The sequence below is a fragment of the Epinephelus lanceolatus genome, chromosome 14 (genome assembly GCF_041903045.1).
Source record: "Epinephelus lanceolatus isolate andai-2023 chromosome 14, ASM4190304v1, whole genome shotgun sequence".
Taxonomy (NCBI): Eukaryota; Metazoa; Chordata; class Actinopteri; order Perciformes; family Serranidae; genus Epinephelus; species Epinephelus lanceolatus.
In genome coordinates this window covers 13,377,456-13,392,391 of record NC_135747.1, presented here as the reverse complement: position 1 = coordinate 13,392,391, position 14,936 = coordinate 13,377,456, and the positions used below count along the sequence as shown (strand labels likewise).

The 14,936-nt window shown below is 42.5% G+C and overlaps 1 protein-coding gene across 3 annotated transcripts in view; it reads left to right on the top strand.

Annotated features, from left to right (window-relative positions):
• The window catches only part of LOC117251534 (neuropilin-2-like), a 116,654-nt gene that overhangs the window by 50,797 nt on the left and 50,921 nt on the right, over positions 1 to 14,936 (top strand). For all 3 annotated transcript variants that reach the window (XM_033617943.2, XM_033617945.2, XM_033617944.2), the window contains exons 7-8: positions 2,775 to 2,930; positions 14,757 to 14,901. In XM_033617943.2, the coding sequence (XP_033473834.1) occupies positions 2,775 to 2,930; positions 14,757 to 14,901 (301 nt within the window). The remainder of the gene's footprint in view (positions 1 to 2,774; positions 2,931 to 14,756; positions 14,902 to 14,936) is intronic.

Here is a 14,936-nt window from a genome sequence, read left to right as displayed (position 1 = left end):
CACACCAGGGAAAGCGTTCAAACTGTGAAAAAATCACTTTTCTTCGTTTTGCATGGATCATATCCAACATGAGTTTCAATTTTCTGATTATATCTGTGGCCTGCAGGTTTGTCTAAACCTTTTATGTAGTCACTTTCCTCTATAGCCAATTCATGCAGTATATGGATGTATCACTTCCTGCCCTCCAGAGTCATGTGATTACAAACAAGCTCTTCTCTTCTCTTCTCTTCTCTTCTCTTCTCTTCTCTTCTACTCTATTCTACTCTATTCTACTCTACTCTATTCTATTCCATTCTGGTCTGGTCCAGTGAGGTGTGGTGCAGACTGATGATGTGAGTTCTGGTGGCTCCGTTATTCTAACAACTCTGTGATTGATGAGAACCTTCCCGAGGAAGGCTCACTTAGCATTTCTCTCTCTTTCTCTCTTATTCCCTTACTCCTTACCCCTCCTCATCTCATCCGTTACTCTCCTCAGTTTCGGACTATCGATTAGTTGTCTTGGTGGATCTCTGTCTGGCCCTAAGCGTGCAGGCCTCTGTGTGTGTGTGTGTGTGTGTGTGTGTGCGTGTGTGTGTGTGTGTGTGTGTGTGTGTGTGTGTGTATGTGTGTTGGAAGTAATCTAAAACACCTGTCTCTCTGACAGATAACAAACGCAGCATTTTACCTCCCCCGGTGTTTTGTACTATACCCCAGTGGGACGCACAGCACACTCTCCCTCTCACACACACACACCACAAGTTCTGATTAATCTACAGGTTTGGACAGCTCCAATGGAGGAGAATAAATGTTATAACCTACAATAGAACCTTTCTCATCTCTTGCTCTTCATTTGTCTGCAGCCTTTCTTTGTCTCAAATCCTTATTTTTTTAAAGTAGAGGCGTAGACCTCCAGTCACTGTCCCAACGAAGCAGAGAACATAATTCATGAAAAGTGAAGGCTTAAAAATGTGAAATACTCGTGTTAAACAATTGCAGCTGGGCTTTGTTTCTGGTAAGGAAATATCACTACTTTAACCTCTCACAAAATCATGTTAGAGCCCAGATAAAAGTGCAAATATGTAATAAGAATATATCTGTTAAAATATACCAAACAATATAATATCTTGTTCTTTATATCATTTACAAATTGAGAGATTCTATCTTTTTGTGACTTTTGATTGTGATTGCAACTTTGTTCTGTTACTCATTTTGGAACAAAAGAAAATGCTTATCTACTTGAGGGACCTTGAAATGAAGGAGTTTGAAGACTGCATTCAGCACACAATGCTGTCCATGTATAATGCAACACAGCTAGCAGCATGCCAGACACGTAGCGTAGCATCCACAATCAGGATGGGGAGGTGATTATGGCTATTGTATGGGAGGAAATTAAAATGAGCCCCCGGTCATTACTATCGATCTGCCAGGAGAGAGGCACAGGGAGCAGAGAGAGAGAGAGAAAAAGAGGGCAAGAGATGAGAAGGAGAGGGAAGTAGAGCGGTGAAGGTGAGAGATAGATCCTGATAAGTTTGGGTGTATATCTGTGTGTTTATGTCTATCTTTATCCAATTTAAAGTTGTGAGAGCTTCAGCATGAGGGCAGTTTGTCAGGTGTATGACTTGATTTGTGTGCTAAAATAAGAATTACATTCAGATCAGGAAAGGTTAGGGAATTTGGTCTGGATTTCAGTAGTGTTGCCACTGGGTAACCAAATTCCCAGAATAAATGTGGGAATTGTTTGTTTCATGCAAACAAGGATATGTTATATTTGTACATTTCATATGTTGAAACTTTGTGTTTCTTTGCAATTCAATCTTCAGTTTTATGTGACAAATCTGTGGTTGCTGTGAGATTAGGCTTAGGCTTAAAACATTTTTGTTGCTACAAACACAGCTGAAAATGTCCCTACATCTCGTCGAAAATACTTAATTTTGTTGCCACAAAAACAGCTTTAAGTCTCCCAACATTTCCCTTAAAAAGTCCTGGCTCTGTCAAAAACATAGCTGGAAATGTCCCAATGTCATGTTAAAAAATACCTAGTTTAGTCGTTACAAACGAGGATGGAAATGTTCCTATGTGTTTTAAAAATATCTGGTTTTGTTGCCACAAACTAGGCTGGAAATGCCCTGACATCTTGGTAAAAAAAATACTCGGTTTTGTCATCAAAAACACAGCTGGAAATGTCCCAATATCTTGTTAAAGAATACCCAGTTTACTTGTTACGAATGTGGATGGAAAAATACCCATTTTTTTCATCACAAATATGGCTGGAAATGTCATGTCTTGTTCAAAAAATGCCCGGTTTTGTTGCCACAAACAGAGCTGGAAATGTTCCAATGTCTCGTTAAAAAATATCTGGTTTTGTTATCACAAATATGTAATGGAAATGTCCTGACGTTTCATTAAAAACATACCCAATTTTGTTCCCATAAATAAGGCTTGTTGTTTGTTGGCCTGGAACCATGGTCTGCTTCTTGGCAGCCGTCTTGCCTAGGTCTCATGCCATCCACCACCCTGCCTCATCTCATATACATGTAATCTGAACTACATTACTTGAGAAATGTTAATATGATACTTATGAAATGTACAAATGTAACATATCCGTTTTGAAGACAATGCCAACATTTTATTCTGGTGACTGGGCTGCACTGGATCACTTTGTGTTTCAACATTTCATGGATCAGATTCTCCTTCAGAAATCAGCTGACTGATCAGTTCTCAGCTTGAATCTCTCTCTCTCTTAAATTTTTTGCTATGGTCTTTGATTAAACTTCCTCTTTTCTTTCTGCCAACAGGTGGACCTCCACACTTTGAAGGTGCTCACAGGCATCGCCACCCAGGGCGCCATTTCAAAGGAAACTCAAAAAACTTACCATGTCACCACCTTCAAGCTGGAGGTCAGCACCAATGGAGAGGACTGGATGGTCTACAGGCATGGCAAGAACCATAAGGTAGGCTGAGACTGAGGCACAAATACACACACAGCACATGCGCTAAGCCATATATTCCTGCTATGATACGAATCCCAACATAGTCAAGGCAAGCCAGAAGGTCTGGATGCTCTTAGGTGACACGCATGCCTGGACATGCACATGGAAGAGGCAGGGAAAAATATGAGACGGAATATATGCAGCTAGAATTGACCACAAGCCCAACGTTCAACCGGTGTCTGCAATTACAGCCATTCCACCACCGCTCAGTTGGCTTCATTTAAGGGTTTACGACCAAGCCAGAATCAGCACACGTCTCCCAGCTCCAAGTGATACCTTACATCATTGAATGCATGCTACACTTACAGTAGACTGCGCAGTCTGCTTTTTACATCCCATCTGGTTTCTGTTACTCACTGGTCAGAGTTCTGCCTAATGTCGACCTGGTTGGACAGGTTTCTGAGCTGTTCCTCTCAGTGGTGTTAAAGCATGATGAATCATCAGTGAGTGTGCTGCAGTCTGGGGGTGCCGGGTAGAAACGAAGCAGACGGTACCCAGGGCCTTTAAAATGGTTGCAACTGCAATTAAAGTAGAGGAGCGTTCCAGTGGTTAGGGCTGTTTTTTCCATCACGGCCGTTCTCCCACCGCTATAGTGGTCACATGTGTTTGTCCTGCGGTCTAACACCACGTCTAGCTTTGTGCTATAAAACCTTTTTTCTTCATGAACGCTAATGCATGCACACACACTCACAGTTGCATACATACATTGCAAATGCTTCTTTTGCTTTGAGAAGGAAACAGGAGATGTAGTCTAACCATCTGGGGTTCCTCTGTGGACTAAAGATCCCATAAGGCTTATAGCTGTAGCTCACTCCCAGAGAAATGATTGATGGATAAAACACAGGGAGTTGTAGAGAAAGGTAGTCAGGGAGAAAATAAATAAATAAAGTGAGGGATGATAGAAGAATGAGGACAAGGAGGTGAGTGTAAAGCAGTTTTTTAATCAGGTTCATGGCCTTTAAGGTTAGTTGGCAGCTAAGTTGAATCAAAAAACAATATCTTTGGTAATTTAATTGGTGCAAGTAAATCCACCTTTTTTAACTATCAGGAAATTGCCCAACCATATAATCAATCATTTTAATCAAATAACGATATTCTGCTGACACCAGGCTATCAAACAGTGGCAATCCAATAGGCAATGGGGATTAATGATGATGTTGTGAGGTTGGTTGTTGGTGTCACCACCCATAATCCCCTTGATTCCCCCGTAACCCTGGAAAGCTGCTCCAGAGCTAAATGCTGAAAGAGACACAGAGGGGTGCGTGTGTGCATGTGCATATGAATGTGTGGCTTTGAGGAGGAGGAGGGTTTTGGAATACATCAGCAGCAGCTTCTGATAGAATATCTCTTTACAACACACACAGACAAAAACACACACATGCACAACCTCAAACCAACTGGTAACGGTCTGTTGAGCCCCCTATGGTGAGACAGTCTGTGCCGTAATCTGATGGTTCAGCTCAGGGTCGTCGGTCGTTGATCCACTACTGTATATCATAATCTCATCTGTACGTTATGGATATTAATCAGATACATGGATATTTTGTCATCCTGATTGTTCATACTGTCATTTTACTTTGTTGGTCTTTTCTGTGCACACATCTATTGCATGTCTGTTAGAAGGGGGGTCGCTCTTTTGTTGCTCCTTCTGACGTGTCTTCGATTTTTCCCCCATTAAACTGTTTTTTTAGGAGAGTGATTCCTGATCCAAATGGAGACTCTAAAGGCCCAGACACACCACACTGACATCAAAGAACTAGTGGTGTTGAAGGCTGCCTGTTGCGTTGGCTCTTGTCGCCTGTGTCTTGGCCAAAAAGTTGCACTTGAACACACCGCAAAGACTAAAGCCAATGGCCAACTAGCACGTACTTTCTGTGCCTGCATGAGAGAAAATAACTCTCCATACCAGCAGGCAGTGGTAGTCTGTATTCATCATTCAAAGAGGAGAAGCCGCAAGACGGACAGGACAGATTGAAGACACTGGTTAGCTAGTAAGCACATTACCAACACAACCCGATGTTGAAAGAACAAAGGATATTTACCATGCACCAGCAAACAGTAACACAATTACAAACTATTACTACAAAGTAGCTCAATGGCTAGAATCATATCAAATTTGTTTAAATGTCACTCCCTCTTGTCTTTAGCTGCTCATTTGCTTTCCTTACTTCTAGTTCTCTTCTTGTGCATGGAGCTGAACTGCCAATCAGAGGGATTTCACTCACCAGTAGACTCTGCTGGCTCAAACGCCGATACAGCATGTTGAATGACAGGCAACAAAGGCCGACTAGTGCCAATGACGCACTCAAAAATCAGGGTGACAAATGCTCACCAACAGGCCAACATCGACTGACGGCCTACCTTTGGCTTGCAGTTTCAGTGACTTTAAGGACTGAGGGTGTCGTATGATTTACAGACTGTAAAGCCCCTTGAGTCAAATTTGTGATTTCTGATATTGGACGACACAAAAATAAAACTTTAATATACTGTATACACACTTACAATTTGGTATTCATGTCATGGTGATTCCTCTGTCCTGAGAGGGAGAGATGAAGGAGGAAGCAGAGTAAAGGTGAAGCAGAGAGAGCTGAAAAAGACGAAGGGAGCGATGGTAATTTATCCGATGATGAAACTATGGTGTCAGCATCTTGGAGCCTATAATGTCCTTTCTCAGCTGACATGCCCCAGGCGGCCAATCAGCAATGGCCTTGCTATCCCAACTCCAACTCAAACTTTTGGGGTGTAAAGTGAGAGTCTGTCTTTTATGTTAGAAAGACATATAAATAACTCAACAGCAGTGGCCAAGAAGATCTTTTGGCAGAGTGTTTTATAGCTTGGGTGTGTAAAGTGTTGCGTCTGCATTCACAGGATAATCCAAGGAAATAGTTTTCATAATTGAGAGCAGATCCTAGATCATTTCATACAGGGATCACTTGTAAGCATGTAATATGTCTTTTTCTAAACTTAAAGCCACATAGAATGATTTATTCATTTTTTTGTTTCAAGATAAAGTAGCATTTCTAGCAATCTGAGGGATATATAGAAGTGTCCCATCTCCTTTTAACTTGTTGAACCTGCTCTGAACCTTTCATTTATCCATCCATCTCTTCCCTGACATTTTCATTCACTCACCCCTTCACGAGTTCTCTTAAAATCTGTCTGTCATCCATCAAATCCTCCCTGCTTGTCCACACACTTGCTCTCCTCACATCTTCATTCACCTCATCCTTCCACTCCTGCACTCTTTTCCATCCCTCCTCTTTGCTCTCCCTCGACACTCCATCATTTGGGCTCCCTCTTCCTCCATATGTTTCTGAGAAAGTCATCATGAGATAGACAGGCAAGTTTATGCTGCTTGAACAAATGACTTTTTGTGCTTGGCTACAGCTGTTTGGTGTGTATGTGTGTGTGTGTGTGTGTGTGTTAATCTGGAAGAATTATTAAATTAGTGTTTTATGAGCAAGAGGCATGAAAGGAGGACAGAAATTAATGGGAGCCACATGGATATTAAGAAAGGAAAAGTATGAGCGTAGCACTGTCTGTGCTTGTGCGCACACACTCTTGTGAACAACACAACAGCAAGAACACACACACAAACACATGCATGCTTGTCATATGTTAACATTTGTCTCAGATGGATAAGTCTTAATAACACAGCAACTGTGCACGCACACACACACACACACTTCGGGTTTTAACATCTGGGAGCCAGCCCATGGGGGCGGCGCCACTGTCACACAACATCACGATGATTTGTGTGATCTGTAACGTATTTGATAATGTCATTAAAGGCCTGTTGTGAACCAGATGGGACATATGGAATATACGTTAACTTGGGGGAACTTTTTGGAGAGAAGGAGAAGTAATATTCATACAGCATTTGCTCCTACGTTGTACTGACAGGCTCACAAATGACAGGTACTGACTCAAGACACATGCACCAGAGACAGAGGAAAAAGAAGCAGAGACAGGCTAATTCCCAACACACACCCTGCCCCTACCACCTTGCCCTCACCCATCTGTTTTGCACATTCACATCAGGGTAGGGTGTCAAGATTCTTGTCGGGATAGAGGGGTAGGGTGAAGTGTAAGGGCAACGTGACCCTCCAAAATCAGTGTTATAGCATTCGTCGACACGAGTGTTGTATGCGCAACAAAAGAAACTCACAAATATATTTTCTTTATTAACAAAATATTTATAACGATGTCAACCATTATAGGCTTTTATCATTGTTTAATGTCGTTCCAATGCGTTAGAGTCCTTTTCCTTACAACAAGTATACCAAAAGAAATTGCTAACATGCTGATATCTTGGCAGCTATCTATCTAGCTAGCTAATGTTACACCATTATCACTGATTTGTGCCTGTCCATGTTATATGACATGGACAGACTGTGCACTGTGCCACAGAAGGTCAGCATAAAAACCAATTAGCTAACAGCTTGATGAACATGATTCAGCTGTGTTTACATTTTATTTGGCGAAAAGTTTAAAGTGAAAAGTCAACAGCCTGTTTAGTCAGTTTACATCGGTAGCTGCTGTGTGACATATAGAATGCATCCATTGGATCGTACATCTTTTAACAAAATATTTCACAAAACTGGCTACAGATCTGACACGCACAACCTCCTCACTTATTTGCCGCCATGCATTGTTTGTCCTGTTTTTGTCTCTGTACTGCTCCGTGCTCATATTCCACAAAATTGAATGGCGAAAAACACTCAAAATTTTTCGTTTCTGCCATTTCTGCAGTGGCAATTTCATGTATCCCATATGCATTTCCTTGCATTGGGCACTTGGAGCATACCCCATATACTATACAGAAGCACATGCACAAAACAAAACGGTGAGGAAATGAGGTGTGAGGGTCTTGAAGGGTTGTCTGTTCTAAGGAGCAATGTGGGATAGGGGTTAAAATATTAAATGGGATTGGGCCAAAGTATATGCCATGTGGTGAACAAGATTACATTCGAAATCATCTTGCAGAACCAATATGCCGTGCCATTTCTCTAGGATTAATAATATTAGCCAATTTGTATTAAAAGTTTTCTTTGTCTTTTTTATTCATTACCATTTCTGCATTTCTCTATTCTTGTTTTTTACTGTGCAAAAGCCATTTTTCATAGCCCGTCTTGATGATCAGGTCATGTCAGATCACTTGAATGCTCATGTGGGCTATCATGAGAGCACTAAAATGTGAGCATTATACAGAAATAGGAAAAAAGATAATGACACTATCAGTGCAACTTTAACTATTCTATGATTCAGTGCACAAAATTGGCCGTGGGCCTGGTTATGGGAGGTTGCCTGCATGACAAGAGAAAAGCAGCAATTTTCCGTGACCCCAGGTCTCCAGTTGAGAGATGATGTTGTCTTAGTTTGACTCTTCGTCTGGAGGAGCCTGAGACCTTCTGCTGGTAGAGGTACATTTAAGCACGGCGTGGTACAAATGTCATTACGCAGCCCTCCTGAATTGCTGCAGGCAGAGCTGTCTGTGGCCATTACAACACTGGACCTCGGCCAAGACCAAAACCTCCTATTCCCACCTTAATCTGTGGGAGGGAGGATGGATGGAGAGAGAGGGATGGAGGTGGGAGATGTGGGTGGAATCAGAGGGAGGGAGAGGGATCGTGATGAGAGGAAAGTGTAGGAAAGTTGAAAAAAAATTAAGAGAGAAAGACAGAAAGAAAACACAAGCAAAAGGTCAACCAGTCAAGCATTGAAGTGATAGAGAGGAGAAAGTGAGCTGTGCAGAGGGAGGAAGAGAAGTGGGAACCAAAGGGAGAAAAGCAGGGTTCATAGGGGAACAAGTGAGTGAAGGAAGGAGGCAGAGGGGGGGAGGAGTGCTCACAGGGGAACCACGGAGCAAAAGAAGGAGGGATGGACGGATGAACGGAGGCACGGAGGAGAGGAGGAATAATGAGAATAGCAGACAAGGGTGTTGACCACAAATTCCTTTGGATAGATCAGAGGTCTCAGCAACACAGCCTGCAAGGATGTCAGGAGACGGGAAATTAAATAAAACGACAGAGTGTTGGGAGGGTGGGAGGCGAGGTGAGGGAAAGGCAGGAGGGAGGGTGAGGTCAAAGGAGAGAGGGAGGAAAGAGTTTGTGACAAATGAAGAAAGAAAAGTTGCGAGAAACAGAGAGGGAAGGGACAAAGGGGGATATTATAAGGGTGCCATGTGTCATTTGGTCTGTGAGATTTGTGGACTGGACTGTCACACACACACCAGGATTCAGCTGTCAAACACAGGTTACCTCCCCGAAGTCTGTGTGTGTGTGTATTTGTCCTTGTGTGATGAAATGAGAGGAGATGGGGGGGTGTTTTACTATTTTATAACTATCCACACACATACACACGACACACAGGACGGACATTTGAATAATTCAGCGTGTCTGCGCTGGTCCTCACTGGCTGACTGACTGAGGCCCTGTGGGCTCACGACACAGCCACACACACACACACACACACACACACACACACACACACACCTGTTCTTTTCTTTCCCATGAGGTGAACATATTCCTCGTCATGCTCTTTTTCTATCCTGTAGTTACGCGTTAGCCCTGGTTAGCCTCCTTTTGACTACCAAGCGGAGGCAGCTACACAATATGTGTCTTTCTGCCCTGCACACTATTGTTATTCAGCGGAGTAGGTGTGTGTAAATGAAGGAGAAAACAGTATTCACTCCATGTCTGTCACCTTTGACCTTCACTGAGAGATGAAAGTACCATTTGAATCGGGAAGATTTCTCTTGGTTTGAATTGTTCTCACAGTATTGGTTTGGAACAACGTTTCTGCTTGTTTGTTTTGGCCTGTGTGTGTCTGTGCATGCATGCATGTGTGTGTGTGTGTGTGTGTGAGAGAGAGAGAGAGAGAGATGAGACAGAGAAAAAGAGAAGAGGTGTAAAGTTAAGCATCTGTTCACTCGAGTGTTCCTGGTGTCAGCTTGCCTTGTCTCTTAACACAGGTGGAAACATCGGACCATTAACAAACCTGCACACGCACGCAGAGAAGGTCTCACACACACACACACACACACACACACACACACACACTCTCTCTCTCTCTCTCACACACACACACACACACAGAAAAACCCGAGCTGGGTTGCGGTTGTAGTGCATTAGCTGATTGTTGCAGAAGCCTTTTAGGAAGAGACTGTTAACAGTGTATTTAAGCTGAAGACCTCAGAGATGCGACATATCCCTTACACCTCCTCATTGTGGATTCTCACTATTGAGCCAAAACCTGGCAGGGAGGCAAATGCCAACCTAAAAAGGGTGGACAAGCAATATTCTGCAATTTAAAAGAGAGTAAACCTGAATGTGCCTGTCACTACTGGCTGTTCATCACACATAGCCAATAACAGTTTACACACATTGTACTTAGTGTGAGTTTTTGCTCCAACGTGGGTTGATAGGACCGAAACAGGAAGGTTAAAACTCAAGTTAAAGTCACACAGGGAAGTTTAAAATATGCACTATTTGGAAAACATATTTAAATTTTGACAGTGAGGTCAGCGTAGCATTGATTCTGAATATTCAACAGACAATTTCTTGGCAGTTCTTATAAAGAACATGGGTGTGTGTGGTGGTGAGCTCTGAAAGCAATCACTGCTGGTCTTTTCTTATCATGTTTTCAGCCTGCTACTAACAACATGTACTCTCTGACAACTCTTCAAATACAGCAGCTTGATCAAAGGCTCTGCATATTCAAACTGTATTCCCTTTTACACTTAATGTTCACTGTGGGAATATCATGCCATTATGCAGCCTCCCCGTTTTGTATGTAATGTACGAAGGCGGATAGGGGGTACAGAGTGGTCTTGCTGCCACAGGAGCTAGTAACAGTTCCAAAACAGTGTCTGTATTAAGGGGACAGCTGGCAAGATGGGACCATGGGCAGGACGGGTGTGTGCGAACCACTGTGGGAAACTTAAAAAGCAGTTAGTGGCTAACTCAAAGAAGAAGAACAGCTGCCAAAAATGTCTGCAAATTGGGAAAACAATGAGATTCAGGAACTCCTTATGCTCCAAGCAGAAGACGAGATCAGCCGTTAAATAACAGATAGTAAATGATTGTTATTGCATGTTAATGCCACTTTTACTGTTTATAAAATGCTGCTGAGGTGTATGATATATGTCACCATCTATGATATATGCCTCTTTTGGTTCCTTGATGACAGCATGCTGTTTAAAATCACACACTAGAGTGGAATGATGGTGCTGTTGTTTGGTTCTGTGTAAAAATACAAAGCTGGCATAAAGAAGAGACATGGTAGCAGCCTTATAGCGTGATCTCTGTTTAAAAAGTGCTCGTGAGGCTGACGGTATGCCTCTAGTGTCAGTTTTGGATGCTCAGGGATGGCGTGTCAATCTCCACTTGTTAAACGACACAGTGTCCATTCAAAATGCACTTTTTTGTTCTCAGGAAATAGTTTTCTGCAACTAATTTAGGTTTAGGCAATTAAAAAAAATCAGGGTTTGAATAGAAATAAGTACATTTATTATGTTTCTTAAATAACAGGAACAGGGCAGGAACTAAGGTCTGCCTCATGAGTAAAAGTCCTGTGTTTGTTTGACCCTTCCCTCAAGCACGCACTTTTTCAATTGCTGTGGATGAGTTTACATTGGAGTCAGTTAAAGGCCTGATGCATCTCATATAGACGCTAAAGGGTGCCTTGTGCATCGTCTGACGGCCACTGACCAAGCTACCGTATTTGACACTGTGGATTCTCAATGGGCTGCTACTAAAGGGATTTCAGTTCGCAGAAGAAAGTAAAGCAGTAGTTGTGACAAGGAAAGGTCTGCACTGAGCAGAAAGTGAAATAGAGTTGCAGCTCTGTTTGGTGACCCTGAACAAAGCTGATAATATTGGGGAAAAAAAAGAAATGTACACCAGACGTGTGCCTGAGCAGCATGTATACAGAAGTGCCTGCCACACACACAAACACACCATCACCAATTTAAACAGCTGGTAAAGGACAGTAGCAAGGTTATGCATTCGCACAGACACACATGCGGACAAAAAAAAAATCTAAGACTCACACAGTGTGTACACTCTTATGTACACATACGTAAAAGCACACACAGTGCATTCCAATGTGTGTGTGAATGTGTGTGTGTGCACACATTTGCTGAGGAAGTTTCAGTGCACACCAAGGGAAATCAGAAAGGACCCACCAGCCCCCAACTCCTTTGAGTGAGACTTCATAATTACACTTTTACACACCGACACACTAGCACACACACACACACATGTAATTACAGCCCGCTGCCACAATCCCATTAAGTCTTTAGGGGCCTTTAGGCATTTTTCCATCATTTAACTGGTCACAGTTTCTGGTATTAAGGCCATTGTAAGGGCACGAGTTCACTGCATCTGACTTTGTATCAAACACCCAGTGGGTCATGGGTTCAAATCCCAGCTGGCCCAGAAGCCCGTTTCTGTTCCTACAAGTCAGAAACCCCTTTCATCCATATTTTGTCACCCCTGATGGGTCCTGCTGTTTAATGGATTGGAAACAGGAAGAAAATAGTGAATTTACACACACACACACACACACACACACACACACACACACACACACAGAATCACAAAAAAACAAAGCGAACATCTATAAATGAGTACCCAAGCAAGTAATTGCAAGGCCTTTGGCTCCATTGAATGAGGTTTACAGCTCTCTGTAATAAACACACTATGTTGTGTTTTCAGCACTGATGTAACATGATAGAAAGAGTGTTGGAAACACAGAGGGAAAACAGTCTTTGAGGTTCTCTAATGAAAAACAGGATATATTTTAAATTTACAGCAGTGTATTATCATGGCAGCGAGGGAGAGATGGGGGAAGAAAGAGATGTCGAGAAGAAAGACAGAAAGGAGGACAGAAAGTGAAATGATAGGGAGAGGAGCAGCAGCCCAGCTGTGTTTTTCCTGTGGTGAGCCCAATAGAGACGACAGTCATAGAGAGAGAGACATGACACTCTGTCAGATAGACAGAGATATAAAGTCTTGGTGTCAAGAGACAAAAAGAGTGCTTCTGGCCATGTGCGCTTGCATTCAGTTTCCTTTTTATCTGTATTTGTGTGTGTTTTCAGAGGAAATTACTTTGTGTGTGTGCGCGTTGTGTGTGGTGGGGAGTGTGAAAGCTCGGAGGGCACTTTGTAAAACAGTGTGTGTTCTGTGGTGTGTCTATGTGTGTGTGTGCATTGAGGGGCGACAGTGGGGTTTTTCTTTGCTTTCAGTGCGTGAAGGAGTGAAGAGGATGTTTTCCTGCGTGTATGTGGTTGTGTGGTTAAGTCAAGAGGACGTGAGAAGAGGATGCTCTCCCACATACTTACACCCTTGATTTATTACACACTGCATGCCCGCTCAGACTGTGTGTGTGTGTGTGTGTGTGTGTGTGTGTGTGCTGGAAAACCTTTGCACCCATTTCTTCCTTTGTGAATGGACACAATATATACAGTGTGTGTGTGTGTGTGTGTGTGTGTGTGTGTCTGTCTGTCTGTCTGTGTGTGTCTGTGTGTGTGTGTGTTTGTTTATGTGCACATAGAAGTGGATTAGTCTGTTGTAATTTAAACTCATGCTAATTAATGTTGTCCTGAGTTTGTTTAACAGTAAAACTGTCCAGTATGAACCATAAATACTGTTGCTATGGATACCAGTTGTTTATTAGTCTATGTTCTGTGCATTAATTTAGACTGTTTAAACTTCTGACTATTAAATTGTCCACGTTACTGTCGCCAGTATATGCACAGGTTAAACAAACAGGTTAAACAAACAAGATGCACTGCAAATGAGATTTTTATGCTAAGCTAGGCTACATGTTAAACTATTTTTAATAGGGATTTATTTTCCCACTTGCACTGGAGGTGAACATAATTGTGTTTATGTTGGAGCGGGACTACTGTATGAGTTTACAGCCATGCTAGTGAGGCTCTGCGAGGCTGCACTAAGGCACAGTGGTGCTTTGAACTAAATGCTAACATACACACGCTAACATTCTCACAATGACAATGCTAGCATGCTGATGTTTAGGAGTCAATCTTCACCATTTAATTAAAATTGTTAGCATGCTAAAATATGCTAATTAGCACTTAACAACAGGTATGGCTGATGGGAGTTTTGCAGATATTTAGTCATGAACCAAAGCGTAAGAGCAATGGAAATTTTGACCAGCTAGATTAAATGTAAAGGGATTTCCAGAGTTATTTCAGTACATGCAGAGGTAGACGTAAATGTCTGTACCACATTTTATAGCAATCCATAGTTGTTGAGACATTTTGGTCAAAACCACAAATGTGAACCTCATGGAAAAGTTGGGGAACTTTTCGTCTTGCTGGATGGGGATCATCAAAGTTATTAGGAGGCATCATCTGGGAACCATAAATTTCAAGGCAATCCATCCAATAGCTGTTGAGACATTTCAGTTTCGACAAAGTGGTGGACCGGCCAGGATGAAACCTCAGTATGTTAACAAAATGTCTGAACTATATCGGGGTTAATAAGGCTTCTCTGCTGTTGTCACTTTTTTCACAGAAAACAGTTAAATACATATATCAGAGCAAACAAAATTTTATCAGACTTTGTCTCGTTGACTCGTCCTCCTCTGTCCATGGAGGCCTCTGTGTTGTCATAATGTGTCCTCAAGAAGACCCTGAGGCTGAGCTCCCATGTGTCATTCACTCTGCTCTCTGCCCTTCCTGTCGAGGGTAACAAGGGAAAATCCCAACAGCCATTAATGTTGTATCATTAAATCCCGTCTCTTTCTCTCTCCATATAGGTTTTCCATGCCAACACTGACGCCACTGAGGTGGTTCTCAATCGGATCCCACAGCCAGTCCTGGCTCGTTTCGTACGAATCCGACCTCAGACATGGAAGAACGGCATCGCCCTACGGTTCGAGCTCTACGGCTGTCAGATCACGGGTAAGAAAGATAAAGCGTCTTTTGTAGAGTTTCTC